The following is a 24,068-nucleotide window of genomic DNA, read 5'->3' on the forward strand; positions in this document are numbered from 1 at the left end:
GCTAATGGAGAAAGATTAGTGTCACAAAGGACAATACAGCTAGTGAAGACTAAAAGCAGGTTTGCACCCTTCTGAACATGACACCCCCCCCCCCAACACTACCGCGAAGAAACAATCTGTCCTTGTTTTACTTTCACACTTTCACAATTGTTTTTCCGTGCAAAGTTGAATATCAAATAATTCCGTGTCAAACACATAAATCACCAGAATCGCTCAATATATGAGCTGTCTCAGTACCCTGAAGAGAGAGTCCTGGCTGGGAAGGCTATACAGAAAAATACATCCCTCCTCCTCTACAACACCTACAGATGCACGCACACACTCACCTCTCCTTCTCCGCGAAATCATTTTGTAACTTTTGTTCTTTTTCAAGAGCTATATTCTCCGCTTGGTTCTTCAGGGTCTGTTCATATTCTCGGATTTTCTCTTTAAGTGCTTTTATTGTAACCTCTACAGAAAAACAATAGGGGATGAATGAGTTTACACAGCTCCACGTGGTTCCACAACACAAGGCTTTCTTTACCCTGTAGGCTCAGTGTGTTTTAAACTTCAGCTCTTCAACTCTGACACAAAATCAATGGATATGAGTCCCTTTGGAGACCTTTTACTCCCTAAATGTTAAATTGAACTTTAAGTGTTTAGGTTGAGAAGGATCAATGGAGTTTGCTGGAAAGCAGAGCGAGGAAGGTTCCTCTAACATGACTTTAAAAAAAGAAGAAAAAAGAAAATCAATTGTAAAATATAATATCACCTTATTGACTAGTCTCAAATTAGCTCGCTGCTGAGTGGAGATTAATAAAGTCCCAGTGTAGGTTTAAGTATGCATTTACACATAGGACAGTTAATTCACATAACTGTGCTTGTGTAAAAAGAGGCAGCTTTGCTATGGTTCATGCACAGATGCAATCTAACACTGACCGAACATGTATCTGGGATACAGCTACATTCTGCTTCACAACTGATGAAAAACACAGCAGTTAAGATTTAACTGCTGTATTAACAGTAGATCAGATTCAACAGACACTCTGGAGCCCTTCATATTCTAGTTGCTCTAACTGCCTTGTCATCGACACTGGCTTTTACCCACAAGCATTAACTATAACTTTCTGAGTGCACTTGTAGCCTTCCAGGGAATTTGCAGAAACCCTTCTCTCAGATAAAGAAGCTATCTTGCATTTACTGTGCCTGATAATGGATGAGAGAAGGTGCAGAAACCTGCAGACTTACGGCGCAGGCTCGGATGGACAGCACCTTGTTACGTGCCCTGATCCGTTCCTGTGTGAAAGCCCTTTGATCCTACCCACAGGAAAGGATGGAATCCTTATAGGGCTCCTAAGAGGAAAAGCAGGACGTTCACCAGAGTCTGTTTTGTAACAATAATGGAATTTGGAACAGTGTTAGACTGCCAGAAGACTCGCAGCTAGCAATACATTTCAATGTACTTACACAGAGGTGGTTTAAAGACATCAGCTTATTAGCAGATGCCGTTACCAATACTTTAGGAAAAAATACCTTTGGGCAAAAGAAGTTTCTCATTCTGCAGAAACATCATAGAAAGACAACTCTACTATGAAAAGTAAAGCCTATGGACTTGGGGAAGAAAATCTCAATAATACCACAAAGAACCATGCATAATTCTTTCAAATTCTAGACTTTTAGACTTTGAATAGAGAACTGTAAAGCCAGACAGTAGATAGCTGGTGACAAGGTCCGCTGTCTGGGAGTTGCACCAAAGGCAGCTTGGGCCACTGTCACCACAAAAAAGTGGGAGAAGAGTGGTGAAAATGATTACCAGCAAACCAGCTACTGTTGAATACAGGAGCAGGATTTTGCTAGCCATGCAAAAATCAGATGAGGCTCATCACTGAGTAATAGGTTGTGAAAAGGACACGCCACTTTTTTTTCTTTTTTTCTTTTTTTTTTTTTTTTTTAATAAGAATAAGAAAAGTAAAGGGAAATTCTTCTCTGACATCTGGGAAGTAATAAAAATTCTGATCTTTTCCTGAATAAGCAAAGGATGCTCCTTCACACAGACAAAAGGATGCTCGTTCATACATACAAAGGATGTACTCTTTGTACTGGAGACGCCTTTACTCCAGGTATTTTCAGACATAAATCTGCAGAAGTATTCAGGTATATGGAGAAGCACAGAGTTAAACAGTCTCATGGAAATGCATATAGTTGTATCTTGACAAGGTTTTAACGTAGGAAACAAAGCTACAAAACTGAATGCAAGAAGCGCACAAATAGGGGGAAAGAATTGTTACTTTTGTGCCAAAATCTGTTTTTACCTTTAGGCACCTAACAATAGACGCATTGGACAAGCACAGTTTAATCCTTTACAGTGCTTGAAGAAGCAAGTGCCTTCTTTACTGTTCAGGTCAGCTAAAGCTTGTTAGCCACTGCCATTTATATCAGTTTTGGAAGAAGTTCTTCCAGGAACTGTATAGCTCTCACACAGCCCTCCAACCAAAGAGATTAACTGATCAAAGCACCCTTAGCTAACAACAGGCTCTTCCCTGGATATCTTACTAATCCCTGTTTGAAATACAGTGTAAAACTACTGCACTGGAGTGAAAAACAATGCAAAGGCTACAGTGGCAAAACAGAAAGGAAATGAGTGCACACCGGGGAAAATAAAAAATGCCAGTTGATGAGAGGATGCAGCAAAAAACCCTGGAAGTCGAGATCTGTTCCTCTTTCTGGGATGAACCCCTATGTCATGCTGGACATACAGGATGCACAGCCTCAGGGAAACTCTGCACAGTGACCTGCAATTATGGTACGTTACCAGTAAAAATACCATCAGGCTTAGAGCGTATGGTTCCCACATGAAATCTTTTACAGTCCAGCCTGAATCCTTGCATGCTGATACCTGTCCTCTCCATAGGTCACACCCTCTATGTTAAAACAAAATATATAACTGCATATGTGCTCCTTCTGCTGAAAATGAGATGTAACAGAACCGACTCAGTTGCTAACACAGCTTTCAAATGTTACCCACTTGAGTGCAACAATTCCACAATACTTAAAACAAACAAACAAACAAAACCACCTCAAACATTTTCCCAAACGCCTAGAAAATTTACCTTTCCGCCACCAGAACTAATAGGCAAGCAGGTGTACAACCGAGCAAATTTTGTTTCCTGGTGCAGGAAACTTTTTTCTGAATTACAAGAAAACTTGAACAGTCTTAAATACAACAGGCTTTAAATTGCATTGAGATTTTCATGTATTTTCATGTACTCTGGTCTATTAAAACTTACTTAAATAATTAAACAGTATTAGCTTGTATTTACATTGCTCTTTGAATAGTCTCCAGTGTAAATATAAAGCATGTATGCTGAATGTACTCTAGTAACACATTTCAGATAGAGACAAGGAAAAACAGAGCACACACAAAGGTCCGTTTTGTACAGATTTGTACGTGTGTATAAAATCCTAGATTTCTGTGTGTGTCTGCGTAAACGGTATGTGCTACGCGCACCCACACATACATTCAGCTTGCTGTCGGCAATAGCACCGCCTCTCGTAAAACGTCTACATATAACTTCAGTCGGGGGTGAAATTTTCAGGTAGCGCTGAAGGCTACAACCGAACACACAGGATCACAGCTCCATTCTCTGAGTTGGTGCTACAGAAGACGAAACCTTTAAAGAAATCCAGAGAGTCTACCCAAAGTCATACGTATTCACATAAATACAGAAGCGGCTATAATGGACTATTATACTTTCTTTACTGAATTTCAACGCTACTGCCAACCCTACCTGTAAGAAATAAAACTGAATTTAATCCCAGTCTTCAAATTTCAGTATGCATTAAAAGCTGATAAATGAATACACTTGCAACCTACCCTGATTTTTCACCTCGGCGAATTCTTTATTGTATTCCTCTAGAGTCTCCCTAAGTTTCTGGTTCTCTGTTTCAATATCGTGCATACGTTGAACCTTCAGCTGAAGCTGCTGCCCTAAATCCAAGGCTGGAACCGGATCTGAAAAAGAAACAGTAAAATAAAGTGTAAGATAATAGGAACGCTTCTGAGACTCGCACAGTTCAGAGCACAAGTGTCCTCTTTTGTCCATTAATACCCACTTTAAGTGCCAGTAAGGCCCTAGGTTTGTTTGAGATACCGTTCCTGTATGTTCCTCACCTCATACGATGCAAACTTCCAAAAAATAGAGCTAGTTCATTGTATCTATGTTACCCTTTAAATTGGCGTGTGCTGCCTTCATCCTGCTGTTAATCCCAGGGCAATGTCCCTGGGTACAGCCAGTCATCATACGAAAGCATGCCAGTGCCTTATGTTTCAAATTTTTGTTTGCAAAATGAGGATTTTGGGGTAAAAGGCAACCAAACTGCATGGTTTACTGACAGCTAGTGTCCCTCACATACCTCTGCTTCTGTGGGAGTGAATTTCTGAAGCAAACTGTGCCTCCCTGCACAGCTGAGCTCAAAAAGGTTATTTGATCATGGAAATCCAAGCTATACTTTGGCTAACTGATAGATATAATACAATAAAAAATATTGTACGCATGTAATTAGTTCCATGAACCTTGGGTTTCATGACTCTTTTCCCCTCTTTTTCTTATACTACTAATCAAATAGAGATTGGAAATAATTTTGAATGTCCTCTCAGTATTAATTCCCTGATGTTTGTTCCTTCTGCTAAAGACAGTCCTTAACACACACCTGAATTGTGCACAAGTGATTTATTCTGGGACTTCTTCCCAGTCAGAATAGGAAAACGCTGGAGTCTGATGGACTTATAAAAGGTTATTGAATACATTTCTGTTATGGGCGCCAGCATCTCTTGTGAAATGGCTGCAAAGATTTAGTCTCCTGTTGAGGAATGCTAAACACCAAACTCAGTGGATCAACAACAGTATATATTAGGGAGTTCACTTAATTTTCAACCACTACAGTCATTAATTTTTCAGACCACCCTCAGTCTCTGGAAACACATAATAAGTCTATTGTACCTCTGTTAACACATTAAGCATGAGCTTGTGTGTTTTTTCAATATGCCAGCGTTGTTTCATAGTTTATAGAAGAATAGTACTGGGTTATGTTGAGCTCAGAGACATTATAAGTAGCAGCCTGCTGCATTTTGTTACTCGGTTCTTCAACAGCTTATGGCATTACCCTGTTCATAATACAAAATCTGGGTTGCTTGTCATCTGTTCTCTGTACATACATAGTTTATGACTACATAGCTTTTTCATTTATGCTTTTTAGGCCAAATACTTTTCGTTATTATTATCTGTATTAAAATATTTATAATAAATCAAACTTAAAATGTTATTGTGGCAGAGAGGGGGTACAGGTAAGGAATTAAATATAAAGTTTAAGTCACAGCAGTAGCACCAGTTAAAGGCCCTGCAATATTTATGTATGGTCCAATTAAGGTACGGGCTGTCACAACATCACCCTTCTCCCATGTAGGTCTGCCGACCATTATCTGGAATGACCGTTTTGTCACACTTCTGCAGCTCAGCAATTCTCCAAACGAGCTAGCCCAGGACATTCATCTGCTGAACATAAAGAAAGGCTAGATCATCTCAATCTATCCGCATCTTAAGCTGTTACAGGAACCACAAAACATATCAGGCAGGGATCTTAAGCTTCAGCTATGATATTTCTAGAAAATAGCGTTAAAATGCCACAATGAAAGAAATTTAATCTTTCTTCCCCTTGGTTTAACATGCCCGCTGTAAAAAGCCAAGACACTTGCAAGAGGTATTTTGCTCCAAATACACAGGGGTTTTTATATTTAAATCAGCACAGAATTAAAAGAGAAAAATAACATAGGCATTATAAAGTGAATAATGACTAAACCTGTAGTCAAATTTGCAATCCCTGAGAAGCTTTATGTACAAAATGAAAATGCTTGCAATCTCATCATTATTCATCAAGACATGTATATTTAATTTAGCTCTATTAAAGGTTAATGTTCAAGTAGCAAAACAGTGGCAGAACAAACAAAATGTAAAAACAGTCTCTGTGCATTAAACTTCAAACTTTACTAGAGCCTATTTGAAGGACTAATGGCCTGCAGCCACTAAATACTGCTTAAGGACATGTAAAAAAACCCATGGCTGGAGCAGCTCTTAGACTTAATTTTTATAAACTGCATTAAAGAAAACTAATCACTGCATGACAATAAAATGACCAAGACGTTTTGGGCAGAGAGAAATACTTCATTTCTCATGGCAAGCCCCAACATGCTCTTTAACGGCAAAAAACAGCCCCCCTAAAACACCACGATTTCTGAAGTATTTATAAACACCAACTATTCTGAAACAAGTATAAACTCTACAGTCAGAATGACTTCTCTCTTACCTGAGTGAAGTGGATTTAAAAATAAATAAAAATACTCTCCTTTTCCCAACATATGCATGCATGAAAAAGCATACCTTTTTATATTAACCAGACTTACAAAGTGTGTTTCATGTCATTTAACAGGAGGTCACTGAATTTTTAAACAAGCAATGGACCAAAACTTTCGATTCATTACACAAACAACAGGCATACACATTTCAAAAAAGATCAAGCGGTACTAGCTTATGGAGAGAGGCAGAGAAGGAAATGCCTCTTCTGTAATCTGTAAAAGAGAAAAATCACCTCACTTAACACTGAAATGTGGAAAACTCATCACAAATTATTCTCTTGGTTTGAATCTTCTCTAGCTTGCAAAAGCTCAGAATCCCTGCTAGGCACAAGGTAAATAAGGAATGAGAAAACTGGTCAAAGGAATCTGGTCATCCAGAACTTTAAAAAGTGTTTAGCAGAATCATTACTGCCCAAGAGTAAATTGAGATGTCTAAATTTAGCATGTATTTTCCTATCGCTTCCCATTCTGTTCTACTTTCCTAACCCACTTGTTGCATACTATACCCATAAAGAAGCCCTTTGCAGCACGGGTTTGTACGCAGCCCAGCATGTCTGGACCCAATCCTCGATAAGGCTTCCTCCACGCTACCATACAGGAAATAGTAACTGCCATATTTTAAAACCAATATCTGCAAGGCCTGTTCCTGCCTTTACTTCCCAACGAATTGCCCTTTCGGTGCCGTTTCACGGGCAGCCCCCCGAGCACGTCCCTGTGCTCACCGCTGGGACACACCACACAGGTCCCCTTGCAGATGAGCTTCTGTCCTCCTGAAAAGGAGGTGGATGGACACGTCTCAACAAACGCAGATGTGAAAAAAATTAATGTTACAAAAGTAACATTATTTTATAGCAGTTAATACTTCACATCAAACAAGTTAGTGCAACGCAGCCGCAATAACACCTCTCAAACTGTTCTCATGCCACATACATGGCCTGATGATAAACCTTTTTTGAATAGCAGCGCAAGAGTACCAGGGTGTTTTTGCTGCTGTGCATGCATGCAAACTCCATATTTTACAAATAATTTTAAAAGGACCACAAAGACATCTCACCAAAAGAGCGCATTACATGGCTAGCTAGAGGCAGCACCTCGCCGCCCGCAACCCCACGCTGCTCCGAGCCAACCCAGGAGATAAAACAGGACTATCGATGACCAGCTGAATTTCCAAAGTGAGTTTTGTTTAAGAAACCCTGTTCCTCCCTCATTCTGAGAGCTGGAAAAAGACACAGACCTTAATAATTCAATATAAGTGTTTACACAAAGAGCACTGTGGGTACCTTGCCCTCCCCTGTCATTAGGCAGAAATGAATGCACCCCCTTGTGAGCGCTGCTCGTGCAATGACATCACGCTCCTGCCTGCGTTACTTTTCGCCAGGGCACTCTAGGCTAATGTAATCATACGATTACATAATTAACCCAGCTGTCTCATTAAGAAAATCAACTGGAATTCAGGGCATAATTAGTCATACAGCAATTAGCATGCTGATGAGCAACTGATGAAAAGCTGTCTCGATATAGAGTATGCTGGGACCACCCTCGTTATTTAAGATGGGGGGTGGGGGGGAAGAGCCCACCTCAGCTCAAGGAAAATAAGCTCGGTCTGGCAAGTTGAGGTTTAAAACCCCTCGGCCGTAGCTGTTGCCGTGCGAGGCGGGAAGCTGCCCGCCGACCAGATCCGCTTCCTTCCCGCTGCCGTTCGAACCTGCCGGCTAATACGGGGAGACTGATGGCGGGATGGGCTGCGGGAGGAGAATTTGCCAAATGAAGTGGAAAAACTATGTCATTGTTTAAACGTACGATTTGCAGAGCACCCTGGCCCATCACCCTCTTTCTCTCCCCACATGCGCGTGTGGATGTGTGAGTTTTTAAGACCGCCACCGCGGAGCGCCGCTCGGCGGGCAGGGTGCGGGGCAGGGTGCGGGGCAGCGGGGGGGGGGGGGGCGCTGGCCGGGTCCCGGCCGGGTCCCTCCCGGGAGCGGGGGCGGCGGGGCTGCCCGGGCCCGCCGGCGGGCACCGGCCGCGGCTGGAGAGCGGCAAGGCCCGGCCTGGATCGCGCGGGGCGGATCGGGAGGCGGCCGCGGGCCCCGCACCGGCGCGGGGTGGGGGGGATTTGGGGAGGGGGCTGCAGCTGTGGGGCCGCTCACGGAGGGCAGCGCCCTCAGAGCCAGACCCTCCGCGGGCACGGCGCGACGCTGGCAGGTGCGCCAGGTGCTGCGGGAGCCCCGGGCCCAGGCCGGCGGGCTCGCTCCGCCGCCCCTCCGCAAACTGGGTGTCAGCTGCTACCTTGAAGTGGAGCCCCTGAAGAGGCTCCTCCAAAGCAAAGGACTTTTCCCAAATCCCCCTCCAGCCTTTTCATTACAGGCCTGTAACACTGGAAACGTTAAGAAAGCCGGTTATGAAACATTGCCAGAACTACAGGGGCAATTAATATTTTATATCACTGGAAATGTGTTTCCTAAGGTTCAGATCTAAAAATAATTCATCGAAGGCAATGCGTTTCTTTCAACAAGACTGTATTTCTGTTGCCTAAACCACACTGCAAGCAAAGCTCTCTTCGCTATCGCTCACAAGAAACGCCCACACAAAATGATAAGGGAGGGGGGAGAAAAAAAATCATCCTCAACACAACTTTATCAACGTGATTTGACTTTTTTAAAATGCCAGAAGTTCAGCGCAGCTGTCACAGTACTTTCTTCACCAAGTAAAAGAAGTTTTTGACTTTGTGAACGCATCGCTGCTCAGCCCTACCGCTGCTCTTCGCAGCGCGCCTTTCTCTTGGAGAACGGGCTCTGCTTTACAGGCAGGAAGAGCAGGAAAAGCTCTATTAGCTTTTGATGCAGTAAGTGCTTTCTTGGGAGGCTGCGTATCCGAAAATAACCTGAAAATGTGTTTTAGAAAAAATAATAATTACATTGTAGCTTTTGAATATTCAAACACCTCACAGCATACTTAATTAATTCATTAATTATTCCCCAGAAATTTCAGGGGTAAATTGAAATAGCCTAGAGAGACTGAGACAAAGATTTCATGGAATAAATGATAGCTTTCCTCCTTTTCCCCTATGACTCTGGTAGCCCAGGGACAGAAGAGTTATAGCCGTAATACCGCTTGAAACAAAGCTCATCATCTCTCCAACTCCTCACTTCATAAAAAACATGAAAAGGTTCTTCCTTCAATCAAGAATTATACATACTTTCTTACTCCCCCATCCCACAGGACTGGGATCTCTCTCCTCCTTTTATTTTTTCCCGCTTTTTACAGTGTTCTCCTCACCCTCCTGCTGTCAGAGCATTTTGCAAGGGCTGTACCAGTGAATTCCAAGCGCTCACGAAAGGGTGAGGGACTCTCGTTTTCCTTACCAGCAAAAAAGCAGAATCCCAAATTCTGCTGACCTCTGGAAGCAGTAAAGCAGCAAAGCAATCCTGAAGCGACCCCTCCGTATGGGGATGGGGGGGCGTTGCAGCAAACTGGCGCCTTTCCTCCCCATTAATCACGACAAAAGTTCTCCGTGGCAGCACTCTCCAGTGCTTGCAGGGTTAAGCAAAACAATGTGAGATGGTATATGGCCAATTTGACCACAATCATATAGATCCCTTCACCAGAATGTGGTTCTTAGATCTCATGGGCTATTATTTAAAAACATCCTTTATTTGTCTACCAATTCTAGAATGGCTACTGCTGGAAAGATGCTCTGGCCCTGCCCCAGATTATGGGCTGGATCTCTACTCAAGTATCCAAAAATGTCATATAAGGCAGAGTATATGATTTGACTCCTTAATGAACTGCATTGCAGTTCTCTGTATTTTCAAAGGACTTACCAAATAAATCCTCAGAGAAGTTTTCAATATTAAAAGTGGGGTATGCACAATAGGTGATACAATATCTTATGCCACTACAATATATCAGCTGAAGAAGGACCTAATGAGTTACAAGAGAAGCCACTGCAACTGAAAATACTCCAATTTGATCATTAATATTCAAATAATGGCTGAAGACATTGGAATTTACTGCTTGCACAATGAGCTCAGTGCAAAGCAAAGGACAGTTATAGAAAATCACTTGTACTCTTAAGTTCCATTTCTTCCTACTCTGAGATTATAAAAGAAACAAAAACCTTCCACTATGTTTGAAAGCATTTCTGCCACAATCATCCCTTCTTTCTCCTAAAAGCTTCTGAATAGACTTAGCACTAAACCCTCCGAAATCTGGGGTTTATCCTAATTCCAGTGCACATTCCTGCAACCAAGAAAGGGAAAGCCCAATATTCCCCATCACAACCACCTGCCTCTTTTGCTCTGAATGTGCAGCACTGCTGCAGTCACCGGGGTTAGGGCTTCTCTAACTCCACTCCCTGAAGCAACAGCTTTCAAAGGGTGCTGCAGTTAAAACCTCTAGGTGAACACAACCAGTGCCCGCAGGGGTATCTTCTCTCTTATACCGCACATTCTTCCTGCTTCTATTCATTGCATGCTCCCCCCTATCCGCACCTCCCCTCTTCCTTCCGTGCCTCCAGCCTACCAAGTAAAATAGGGCTTGACAACCACACAATAAATTTTTTAAAGTGTGTGCTTTAGGGATATTTCTTCCTTCGAATATTTATTCCAGCTTTTACAAAGGAATTTATCAAATTATTAATTCAACGAGAAAAACAAAAGAAAAAATTATGTGATCAGACAAGCCCAATTTTAAGCCACATATTCAGGTAACGGAGCTATTTTTAGTTATTTTGACATCAGTTTCAAAACACAAGGATAAAGTCAATGAATACTAAAGACGAGAATTGGCCAGGACTTTGCACTTCACCTGAAAATAACTTTGTAATGCTAACAGCATGCCCTACCAGCGTGCATTCATCCACTACAGATCCAAAATTGTATTTTATGCTGTGTCTCTGAATTCGAACCCAGAGGGAAGGAGGCTGAAGTGATTATGAGATACTTCTACATTCCTCAGTGCTGGACTACCCAGAGGCTGGAGCAGCATCCCAGGCGATTCAGACCGTTTTGGAAAATAAACCAGTAGCAGCTGCTGACTCTACCAAACCGCTGCTCAAAATCTCCAGTCTGCACCCTGGACTTTAAACTCTGACCCCCACCTCGGGCATTTCCTTGTGCACAGGTGTGTGGAACAGTTTGGGGATAATCACCAATGTCTACAAACCCTAATTTTTTACTGTACAGACATCTCTTCCAGAACTGGGGCATTTTTCATATGTTTATGCAACTCCATTTTTTTACCTGGTTAAACATGCTCATAAGGCATCAAGGATTTTGTCTTCCAATGGGATACAGTCACAAGCTAAATCACTGCCTGCAGCCACAGGGGTTTATCGCTTTTCACTCTTTCAGGTATTAACTATGCTCAATTTTCTGCTTAATTAATCAGATTTTCAAGTGTGTTTAGAAAAATACCCTACTGCTCTGTTTGAGGGGGTGTCTGTGCGCCTTCTGTTGTCCATAAGCAAGTTTATTTTCCTTCCTTTCCTCCTAACACTACTCACCGTAATATTGTTTTCTTTTCCCTTTAAGGTTGAAAAAAGGCACCTTATGAATATTCGTTTCCCTTGTAAAGTTAGGGGCAGCAAAAAGATAAGCCTTTTCATTTTATGTGTCTATTTTCAATTTTATTCAAATATATTTTATTTGGAAAGAGGTGAGCATTTTGACATATATTATTAACCAACCAGGAACTGCTTAAAATTTTTCACACTGTTTGTAATGACACCAAACGTTTCTCAAAAATTGTCTGTGCTGATCAGTCTTGATACACCACAAACTCAGAGTATGCTATAACCCGATCTTGCTCGCTAGACAGTTTTGCCAAACAATTAGCAATTAGCCCAATGAAGAGTGCTTTATTAACTTTTTCAAACTATGTTTTTAGTATTCTAGTTCAGGGATATGCTTAACGGTCCCTTGAAGTGAACCTATTTTCCTTCTCCCCCCTACATCTCCCTTAAATTTACGTTCAACCAGGTCTTCTCTACCGGCACAAAAGGCTGAGTGTGCTTGTGTTGCAATTTCAGCGCATCGTGCAACTTCTTGGTCACCGGGGTATGTAAAAGCCTATACAGGCTTTCTGCTATCAGAGCTGGCATTAACCTTTATGCTTTGTGCTTAACTTTACACTTTACAAAGCGATCCAAACACATCACATAACATATATAAATACAACAACTTCATATGCATTTATCACCTCCAACATAAGCACCAGATAATTTTTCTGAAGGGGGGGGGGGGGGAATCAAACCTGTTTTGTATCACCTTTAACCCCAGAACATTGATCAAATACACTTTAAATGGAAGTTTTCTCTTAGCCCAAATGGGAATACAAGTCTGGAGAGTGTTGCTAAAAATTGTAAATAATCACAAGCCAACGGAGTGATAGCAGCAAGCACTGCATCTCACACTGCTGCTAATGGGCTCCATGGTGAAGGAATGAAACTCTCTTTTTAGGTGAGAAACAAATTTTCATTTCCGCCTTTAGAAGTAATTCCTTAACACTTACTTTGTGCTTTACTGATTATTTACTTTAAAAGACGATTGCATTTCCTCAGCTAAATCATTCTTAGGGTTTCTTTTTCCAATGCAGGGCAGTTTTAATTTGGTAGGCTGAACTGCGATCTTTTGTAAACAAAAATACTACATGTAAACATGGGGGTGTGGAAAACTCCCTTGGAACTAGCCTGCTCCTCCTTCAAACCCCTTAGTAAGATGCAGCCCCCATGGCAGGGCATGCAATTTAAGATGGCAAGGAGCAAGGGAAAGTTAAAATTTCCGTTTTGGCCATCTTTCACTGTTGTTGCTTTTAATTGTTTTGACAGAGCACTCTAACAAAAAAAAAATTATTCTTTTTATCCTCTCTGTTATTTTATACTTTCCTTAGATAGTGGGTCCTCTGAGCTAAAAAAACCACATCATGCACATTATATAGCACCAAACTTATGGCAAATCTGATCACAACAGAGACCTGTGAAAGCTCTCCAATAAAAACAAGCATACATCCCCTTTTACACTGCAAAAGTCATTTAGTTTCTTGATGAGAAAATTCCCATTAAGCAGAAATGAATACCATTTATGGCTCAATCCTAGAAGGCTGCAGAGTCCCCACCAAACTGAGAGCAAATGTTTTGCATTAATCTACCCTACTCAAACATGTATATGCTAAAAAAGCGCAACACTTTTTCCTATTATATCATATGTATTATATACAGGGCATAACCGAGAGGCAATCCCGTGCCTCGAGCGGAAAGGCAGCACAGGAGCGAGAGGGTCAGGAGCGCGCTTCAGCAGCGGCGAGCGCGGGGAGGGGAGGCAGGCGCAGCCCGTGCGGAACAGCAGCGGCGAGCACGGGGCGCGCTGGGTTGCCTGGCCACGGCTGGGGCTGGCACTGCTGCACCTACAGCCCTGGGAATGCAAATTTTACCTTGGAGTAAAGGGAGAAGCGGGAAGGAGACGAGCTTTCAGGTACTCCCCTTCGGTGGCAAGCTCTGAGCAGCATTACGGAAGATACGCCATCAAGCTTTTGTAGGAAAACAGCCACTGAACCCAAACTCGCTTTAGTTGTTGCCACATCAAGACAGCAAATTTTCTGTTTAAAGGCAGAATACTTTCTTTGCCTATACAGGAGCTGTGCTTAGCAGGAGCAATACTGAAAACTGAGCAAATCCAACTGTGGCATTGTGCAGTAACTGCACAGTAATAAAGACACAGCATAAAGTGAAATTCTATTTAACCAGTTTATCCAGATACTGTCATCTGGCATTCAACTCTGGGTCTCCACGTTTTAACTTCTACTTGAAAATTACAGTGACTTTTGTTTCAAAAAATAGTAGTGAACACCGTTCCTTTTTAAAAGAAAAATATTTAATTTTTAGTATTTTTAATTCTTAATGTTTTTCTTTTAAAGCTTTAGAAAAACAGTGTTATGAATATACTGTTACCGCAAGGCAACCCTGCTCCTCCAAGCACTTACACAACGGGGCTCCAATTTCACTTGAAGTGTTTGCAAGATTAAGACCCTAAAAGCCAAGGGTGTTAACATAATATGCTTATTTTATAAAACTAGAGAGAAAGAAATCTTGTACAGATGGAAGAAAGCTTCCTCATAATACAACCCCAACCTCCCTTTACTTCAAAATAAATATATTCACATTATTTTTAAAGGTAAGTTGTGACAACCTTGTTGATTAGTGCAATTCATGTGGCAGCATTCACTTCTCTCTAGCTCTCTACTGCATACTGAAAATAAGGCAATTAAATGAGAAAATTAATTCCATTAATTAAAAATGTTCAGTCTCAAGCAAGACAGAATGATCTGAGTGAGAATTATAGCTGTATAAATGTACATAAACCAAAATGTTTTCCTTGACATGTACTTTATTTCAGGAAGGATAAATTTTGCAGCACAAACCACTGATAATGCTATTTTAACAGTATCATAAAGCTGAAGAGAGATATGAAGAGGTCTGGTTTATCATTTAAAGCGAAACCCCCTGCTGCATATAGGAAAATTCACAAGTAAAATACCACCTCTTCCCACAAATCCCTTACTGGTGAGCCTGAGTGAAAACTCTGGTAAGTCAGGGAAGAAAATCATTAAACTTAGCTGAATCCATAAAGCATGTAGCTGGAGTTTCAATACAGATCATTTTATAGTAAAATTAAAATAGAAGCCCTTTTTAATTATATAAAATGTGCACATTATTACTGAGGAGAGGAATACATGCTTTCCTCAAGAACCATAAAATTGGCTGCTGGGAATTAGACTTCAGCTGCAATTATTATATGGTCCTATAAAGGATATTGAAAGTCTGATAAAATTGCACCCTTGTCATGTAACAGTGATGCTTAATGCTAAAGAACCACTCTGCAGCATTCCAGTCATACCTTTCTCAAAACATCATAGCTCCCTTCTCACACCGAAAAGAAAACATAGCAGGATTTTGGAGCTAAAAGTATACCTAAATATTTGAAATACCAAATGGACAGGTCAAAAGATATGTAAAGCCACACAGAGGCAAAACAGCACATGAGATAAATGAATACTGATGGTCTTTTCTAAAAGAAAGCCCTCCATGGGTACATATCCAACATCAAGTCTACACACGATGAGAAGGAAATAAAAAACGCCAATACAATGAAGCAAGCCCCTAACTGCATATGCCTAACTCAGCCCTACCAGGAGGTGACGAATACCAGCGCCATACCTTCCTAATGACTGTTTTCCTTTCCGTTGCAGCATGTGTTGTAAATGGTGAGTATTTGTTATGCCTGCACACAGCTACAGGAGACTGGCTGGACTTGTGCTCGAGACCGTGGAATTTGCTTTTAGCAACATGAGTACACTCCTCGTGTGCCTCTTGGCTCTGCAGATATAGCACGGGGCTAAAATGTGTAGATATTTCTAATCCCGCAGACTCCATCAGACTCACAACTTAGCCAGGCCGAAATTTTTACATGTAGGAAGAATATCAAAGAAACATTTCTCCAACACATGACATAAGGCATGCGCAGGGGAAGGCTGGACAAGAGAGAGATTGTGGCGTGTTCAACAAGGGGTGTAAATTTTCCTTTTACAAATGAAGGAAAGGAGAAGATTCCTTTTCCTGCAAAGAAGTACTGATGAAGTCCCTCACCCTTTACGTCCTACAGCGTGGGTGGGATATATGTCCAACCTTCTGCATAAAGCTTCAGTCTGACTCTGCTGTTCAAATCCCAGCACCTGTGATAATGCCAGGCTTCAGAAAAAAGCCTCTGCATAAGAGCACGCAAAGGATCCCACACAGCTCTTGTTTGACACAACTACTCAGTCGTGAAAAAAACCAGACCATTAGAAATCAAACCTACTCGCCTCCCAAATTATGGCAGGGAACAAGTACCCTGGGCTGTGTTAGTATGGAGATGGAAGGGCTACAGCTTCTCTCCTTAGCACTGAATGGTGGACTTGCAGGCTGCAGGTATGCTGGGTGTGTTTTCACGGAGGGGTTGCCTTTACAAAACAGAGCTGTGAGAGCCCGTCCCACGCCTACGCCGCTCGTGCCAGTACAAACTGCCTGCACCCTGTAAGCAACGGGCAGGAGCTTCTCCGAGTCACCCGCCTCTTCCCACAGCACGAGCAGACGGGCAAGGGAAGCTCTTCACCTACGGAACGTTAGTAAGGCTATGAGCAGGAAACAAGTAAACGAAAACTCAGAGACCACAGCTGATGAACCTAAACACATTTCTGAGGCAACTGCGGTCTAGGATGAGCCTTGCAAGCCCCTGCATCTCTCTACGTATGCTGCACTTAGCACAGCAGGAACTGGCCACTGGGCACTACTCGACTATAAATGTGAAAGCAGAAAAAAATACGTTAGCTCTGACTCAGCATCTGAAAAACACTGACCTTTTAACCAGTTAAGCTGTAAACAAAACATTATAAAATTAATTTATTTGAAGTGTGCATGAAACGTGCTCCTCAAAAGATAAAGGAAGTAAAGGCTAAGGTGCACTTTGCAGCGAAGCCTTAAAAGCCTTTGGAAGTATTATTTATACCTCAAAACCTCTCTTGAGATAAGTATTTTAAAGATTATATATAATGTCAACATTTTATAAAAGTATAAAATCATACACACACAGAGTCATATGCCAAAAGCTCAGTCAGGCCAAGGTTTGAAAGCGGAGACCTGGACTCCTAACTCCCTCTCAACTTTGGGTACAGTTGCAAAAAGAAAAATCTATTCAGACAGAATTTATCTAGCACTGGGAAAAACAAAAAAATCAACTCCCAAGATGTAAAAATAAATGAACTGGAAACTTCTGATGCCAAACCTAAGCTAAAAACACATACAATAAAGGCCTTTGAATAAAATTTATGATCACACACTGAACAGAATTGAAATGTGGTAGTGAGTTACTGTTCCGTAAGCGTTTGGTTGTTTTGGTTTGGTTTTTTTGTGGGTTTTTTTGGAAGGTATGAAAAATTTTCTCTGTCCTTTGAAAGTACAAATATTGTTGCTTCTTGATGAAGCTTCATGATGTATTTTTTGTTAAAAATGTCTGAACCCTCTAGTAAACAAATTACTGAGAATCACAGAATATTGTGATAATATAATGATTCATACAAACATTAAAATGTAAATGCAATGAACGCTTTTAAGAGAAGTCATGAAATGTGCCTTAGTTATAGTTCTTTCCATTAGAAATAATACTGGAGCATATCAGTTTCAGAATAAAGCCATTGCTCATATTTACCTTATCAAAGGTAGAAAAAAATGCCCAGTAGCACTCACACGAACATAAGCCATTAGTTTTTCAGAATCAGGAAATAATTTGCTTACCTGGAACATCAATTAATCTCTTATAAACATTCAAGAAGGCTGCCTCTGCTTCTTTGCTTCTTTTACCCAATGCGTCAATCTAAAAGGGGTGATGAGAGAAGGCTTTTAGACTTATTTCAATACAAATCTTACACTCCAAGCTATAAAAATAAATGAATATATTTCATATACAACTAGCTAATACACAAAAAGGGAACTCGAGTCTCCTGTGTACAGCTCCTATAGAAGCAGCCTTGTAAGAATATTTCTGGTACGTTTGTACTGAATATAATTTAAAGTCCTGTTTCAGCACAATAGCAAGCATCAATATTTTTATGAACACTACTGTCTGTTGTGATTCTTTACTTTAAATCTTTATACAAAGCATGGCGTTTGCCAGGCAGGTTCTCTCCTCAACAACTGTTTTCCTTTACCGCTTATTAAGATCTAACACAACAAATGGGAACCACGTGCACTTCTGATGCACACTCTGCCTTCAGTGTGGCAAATATGTTTTTCCATGATTTCCACTAAGCCTTTGAGAGGATGAAAAGATGTACTTGTTGGGTCCCCTGTGATACTTAACACTGAACAACTGTGAATTTCTACATGCAAATAAGTTTTCTAATAAATCTTAGGCACAGACCCATAGAGTCCATACTGTCTTGCACTTGCGAGCTCAAGCCATGCTCCTCTGACTGGCTTCTCTTTGTATTTCGTAATACATGCAATGCTAATCTAAGAAGCTGTCTGCCCAGGTGAGAGAAACCACTACCTCATACAACCTGTGATTTTCCTCTAAATCTGTCTTTTCATCTAAGACTTCATTTTAGAAGGAAATGCAGCATTATGGTTCTGAGAATAAAATACTTATTCCACAACAGCTTTTTTTGGTAACACATACTTTCCCAATGTACTAGAAAACAAAGGATTTACAATTACTAAATATTGTCAAAAACAACAAAACCAACCCAAGACCAGGCCCACTGAATTAATATGCTGAAGCAGAAAGAGACAGAAAGGAAACAGTAAAGCCCGACACGGTTCTGCAGCAGTTCACCGACATCAGGAAACTAGAAGTATGGAGATTATCGTTCCCATATTTTAATAAAAAGCAAGGAAGGATCTGAAGAACTACGGATACAAAGGCCTGATATAAATTCTTCTATGTATTTGAAAACCAGTTAATATTATGAAACCACTGAAAGGTGTGTACATCAACATGTACTAAAAAAGGAAGGTCCTGTCTGAAAAACGTCCTTCAATTCTTTCACTACATTATTGATTTGGTAGATAAGGCAGAAACAATAGACAGAGTTTACTGTATCTGTATTTCAGGAAAGTATCTCATATTTTATTACAGGGGAGGGAGATTTGCAGAATTAGAAAGCGTGCTACGAACCCGCCCAGCTGCAGTGGTTTGCAGAGCGCTCCGGCACAGGAAGCAGAGGGTGCCAGGGAAAGGAAGCGGTGCAGGGAGGAGGAGAGATAAGCAGGAGGGTGCTACAGGGTCAGATTTGGTGCCACTTCTGTTTACTTTGTATGAAAATGACTTTGCGAAGGGAAGGAATTGGGGCGGGGGGGGGATCCTACAACGTAGATGATTAAAATAATGGAGGGAGTCAGGCGCGAAGTGCACAGGAACGGCACGTGACGTGGATAGATTAGTCTTATGGCTGGTAAGTGACTTGTAGAGATCATTACAGAGAGGATTAAGGCCAGAAAACCAAAGGACAAGGACAATCGCAGAAATTACACAGAAGCACAATATACAACGTATAGCCCAAGAAGATACTCGAGGGGAGGGGTCATGGGGGAAAATAAGGACACGGAAAGCATCTGGACAGCGTTTGGCAGCAGCAATGAAATCTTGAGGTACGGCGAGTGCCTGTAAAGAAGCAAGTGGTTGTACCACAAGAGAAGACTGTATTTAGAGAAACAAGCCGAATTCCCATTTTGCTCGCCTCCCCCCAGAATGTGGATTAGTTCCTGGAGCAGCGTGGTGGTGGTGTAGCGTAACTGAAACCTGACCTATTTGCAACATTCTCTTATCAATTTAAAAAAAAAAAAAAGAAAAAAAAAGGCAGGCATTGGAAAGTTGATAAACAAGCAGCAGAGGCCAAAATGACTGACAATGTGGAGAGCAGATATAAATTCACAAGAAATGCTGGCCATACTTGTCTTTTAGAGTTTACCAAGAAAGGCTACAGAAAGGCACTGGAATCTCACAGGGCGTATGATGTGCTGGAGAGCAACGGATTGATGGTTGTGAATAACCCATTTATTAATTTGAATTCAAGCAATCACAGATGGACTGATGCTCATTAGGTAATGAGAACATAAGTAATTCGGTTAGAACGTTTTCACACAAAGCATATTTGAAATTAGAATATGGAACAACCTGCCAAAGACAGAGAGGCACCGGGTAGTGTAAATCAATGCTTGGGAGTATCAAACACCGTTTGCGAACGGGCGAGAAAGGAGGGGGCAGCCATCAGAAAGACTTTTGCAGTTGAGATATTTCATGGGTACATAAAGACAGACTTTGAAGGCCAAAGTGCACCATATGTTCGACTTCTGGACTTTAACGTTCCCACCTACAATTTTCTCTCTCTGCTGCTCAGCAGAGTACAGCCAAATTTAAATTACTATTATTAAATACAATTAGCATTACAGAACCAATTCTGTACTGTATTTTGAAAAATTCATTTGCCCCTTTGATGAAAACCAAAGCATTAAAAATGCTTCCATTTCTGTGAAATAACAGGATGGATTTGTTTTCCTATTACAGTTTTTTTTCCTGTTTCAATAACGGGCATTTGTACTTATATTCTCCCTAAGTATTACAAAAGGTATGGTTTGTTCACTCCTTACCAGTTATATAGTGATTGAAATATAAACCAGAATTGAAACAACATCTTCCAGGGAGATCAAAGACTTTCTGATGGAAGCAGTTAGTAAATCACAGGAACTTTCACACTTACCCCCCCTCCCCCAGTGCAGAACCAGAATTCCAAATGATCCCACCAGTTGTTAAAAAAAAAAATTAAAAAAAAAAATCAATCTGTCTGGTTTGAAGTTTTATTGAAAGTGAGCACTGCAGCTATTTTTATCTTAAAATAAAATTTAGAAAAAGCACGACAAGTTTAACTGGAATTAAAAAAAATAAGTCTGCCATCTTCCAGCTCTGTAAGGAAATAGGAAATATGGGATGAAAAAGACATCGAAAATAGCAAAGTATAAATGAAGTCCAGAAAGAGAGGAAGCAGAGCACTGAAATTATATGGAAGTAAGTATTTGGAAGTTCACTGAAAATTTTTCAAATCAAGGTAAAATTGGTTCGGGAGCCAACAAGGATGAGCTGCAATCAGCTCACATTAGAACAGTTGAACTACATAATAAAACTTTTGCTGAACATTTTATTTGACTCTAAAAACTTCAAGGACCATGAAAGAAGTCAACTTATAATTACACTAGCGTAGTCTTGACATGAGCTTAGCTCCAAATCTTAATTTATCTAAACTAGTCCCCATTATGTCTTCTCTGACTAGAAAGAAACAACGGTGACCTCTGTATTCCCCACCACCCCCATAAACATATGTTCACTTTTAAGTTTTGGCATCCTATTTGTCTTGATAATACCACTGGCGCTATACTGAGATAACAGAAATGAAACACTAGGAATCCTCCCTCCTTAGCACACTCTTCACCTTTAAAGTATCACCGGAGCTACATGGAGGGAGCCACAGCAAGATGCCGGTTTGAGAGCAGACCTCCCTTTACCCACCTTATTTTTCCAGGTCAGGTGCTTTCGTGAGTTGTTGCTCAGGGTACCAAGTTCATCCCGGAGGCTGAATGACACCCCTCCCTTCCATAATCATCATCTCCAGCTTCTCTAGGAAGACTGTCTTGGGCTGCTCCTATTCTCCCTTCCCAGAACGACAGCTGTTGCCCGATACTGCTGGTGTGCTACTCCTATAGCACAGCCAGCCTATCTTAGGAATGCTTGGTCACAGTCTAATATCTACTACACCTGGCTAAAATCAGAAGATTGTCAATGAAATCAGTGGTTTTATCTCCACATTTAGCTAAGCACCATAAATCCAGCCACCTGTGTCAGGGAAGATGCTGAATGTAGTTTTGTCTGAACACTGCCTCTTTCCTCTTCAGCTAGGTCCAGTCAAGTTCAAACACATAGAAGTAAAGTCTATGGCTTTATTTTGGAGTCTGTCACTCTTTATGCACTAAGAAATTTCTTCGTTAATTAAAGTCTGATGTCTACTGCCCCACAAATCACCTGGATTCTGTATTCAGGTTTGCAGAAGTGGGATGCTCTTCCGTGCTGTACTGCATGTGGTCTTGTCTCATCCACTGCAGTCAGATAGAAGGCTGCACAATTGTACTTCTGAATTTAAAGATGAAACAGGAAGATAAAGCTCACTGCAAGAAAGCTGGGACTGCCAGATGCTGGCGTATCTGCATCAACACTTAAATTCTCTGAACTTATAGATATCAGCACATTAACACATTTGCAGAGCATGAGACGGGCACATGGCCACGATGTGTTGCTCCTGACAGGTCGACTGGGATCACTCAGCACTGCTGTGCTTCTCTTTTGTTGTTAGACAACTCGGCATCCCGAAGACAACGCCTTGGTGAAGGTATGACACTGCTTTCTGTGTCTGTACGGCATTACCGAAGTATTGGTGATTTACTTGCAGTACAATTAACTGCATATCAAGTGTCTCAAACACGACTATGCTAAACATGAATTTTGTAGTCTTAACTCTTCTACTCATCCTCACTGTTCTTGAGTTCCTATTCTCACTCTCATTAGCCATCTTAACACAAAAGGTAAGTATATTACTGTCCTGCACCCAGTCTGGAACTAACTGATCGAGTAACACAGAAGTTATTTTTCTGTTCTGATTTTTAATAAATAGATGCCGTAACGAGACACCCATCCCCCTTCACGCGCACAGCTCCTTTACACATCTTTTGTTGTATTGTTTTGCATCACAAAGTTTTTCCATTTGTCTTCAATTACTTTGAGCTACCAAAAAGCCATTAAGACTTGTAAGAAACGTATTAAACAAAGGGAAAAGCATGATAGCAACTCATTAACACACCATTATTTTAAGCCATGCTATATTCTGCCTTGGAATCAAATGGCTGTTATGGCAAGCATTATTAATCCTACGCGATGGCATCGGCCTTTCTTTGAAGCCATTACAATAGAGTTCGGCTCCTCTTTCATACAAAACAGTACATCAGTTGCTAAGGTGGTGCACTGCAACAGCCCTACGACATACTCTGTGCCTGTGGATTAGGAAGCACACAGGGTGTGCGTGCAGTTGGCTTGATTTCCCTTTCTTAATACCAACAGATATCTGTATTAATAAAAATATTACATTATAATTTTACAAATTAATAAAAAGATATAGTTTATCATCCCAGATACTTTATTCTGCAGCTGACAGAAGTAAAGATACTATTTTTATCTTTGCTGCAATTAAAAGATTTTAGAAGCAAAATTAAAAAGACATTATTCCTGTGCAGCTGCTTAAAGCATATGGTGTACATTTTGGCTGTGCTATGAATTCTTTAACAAAAATAAGGACTTCACAGTGGATACAATACCAATCTGTTTCACAAAGCTGCCTGGGTGCAGTGCATAGGTACACTACCAGGAAAGAGCCTGGGAAGAGCATGCCTGCCTCACCAGCTTGTTGGTTTAACCTCAAGTTAAGAGAGCTTTACGAAGGACTCAAATCCTTCAGCTTTTCAGTTCTGCTTCCCTCCACTGTGAAACAGCTGCAACCTTGAACCCTCGAAACCTTCTCTTCCTTTCATGCCCAGATAAATCCTGATTTTCCCAGACAAACAACGCTGCCATCCCCTGAGGAAAGCTCAGCTCCCTCATTCTCACAGGACAGCTTCTTGTTGCTTTTCCAACCCTTGATCTTCCTTCCCAGCAAAACAGCCAGCCCAACATGTGCCTCAAGATATTGACAGCAGAATGACAGCTTTGTTCAAATAGCTTTTACTGTTTGCCACCCTGCCTTCAGATCGCTGCGGCAGTCGGTCTGCTATCACTGCTGAACCTCTCCTGGATCCTTTGATAACCCATGCGTCTCCCTCCTCACTCCTCTGCATTTCTGAGCAGCCTTTCTCAGTTCCTGCTCTTGCTCGACTCCTAATCCATCCGTCAGGCAGGCACCAAACGGAGCAGCCCTGCTCTCTCCTCCTGCCTCAGGCCACAGGCTCCTGCTCCTCTTGCATCAGTTCTAGCAATCGCACTGTTGTAGCATGATTCAGCTCGCTGACTTGATGAAAAACTAAGCAATGAAGGAGAGAAAGAATTTATTTTCCATCATG

At 41.3% G+C, this 24,068-nt stretch overlaps 1 protein-coding gene across 13 annotated transcripts in view; it reads right to left on the minus strand.

The window, feature by feature from the left end:
* CUX1 (cut like homeobox 1) overlaps nucleotides 1-24,068 on the minus strand; it is a 283,380-nt gene that overhangs the window by 138,811 nt on the left and 120,501 nt on the right. For all 13 annotated transcript variants that reach the window (XM_064467865.1, XM_064467864.1, XM_064467854.1 and 10 more), the window contains exons 4-6: nucleotides 17,712-17,790; nucleotides 3,854-3,991; nucleotides 327-450 (exon numbers count right to left, since the gene is read on the minus strand). In XM_064467865.1, the coding sequence (XP_064323935.1) occupies nucleotides 327-450; nucleotides 3,854-3,991; nucleotides 17,712-17,790 (341 nt within the window). The remainder of the gene's footprint in view (nucleotides 1-326; nucleotides 451-3,853; nucleotides 3,992-17,711; nucleotides 17,791-24,068) is intronic.

This window comes from Phalacrocorax carbo, chromosome 17 (genome assembly GCF_963921805.1).
Source record: "Phalacrocorax carbo chromosome 17, bPhaCar2.1, whole genome shotgun sequence".
NCBI lineage: Eukaryota > Metazoa > Chordata > Aves > Suliformes > Phalacrocoracidae > Phalacrocorax > Phalacrocorax carbo.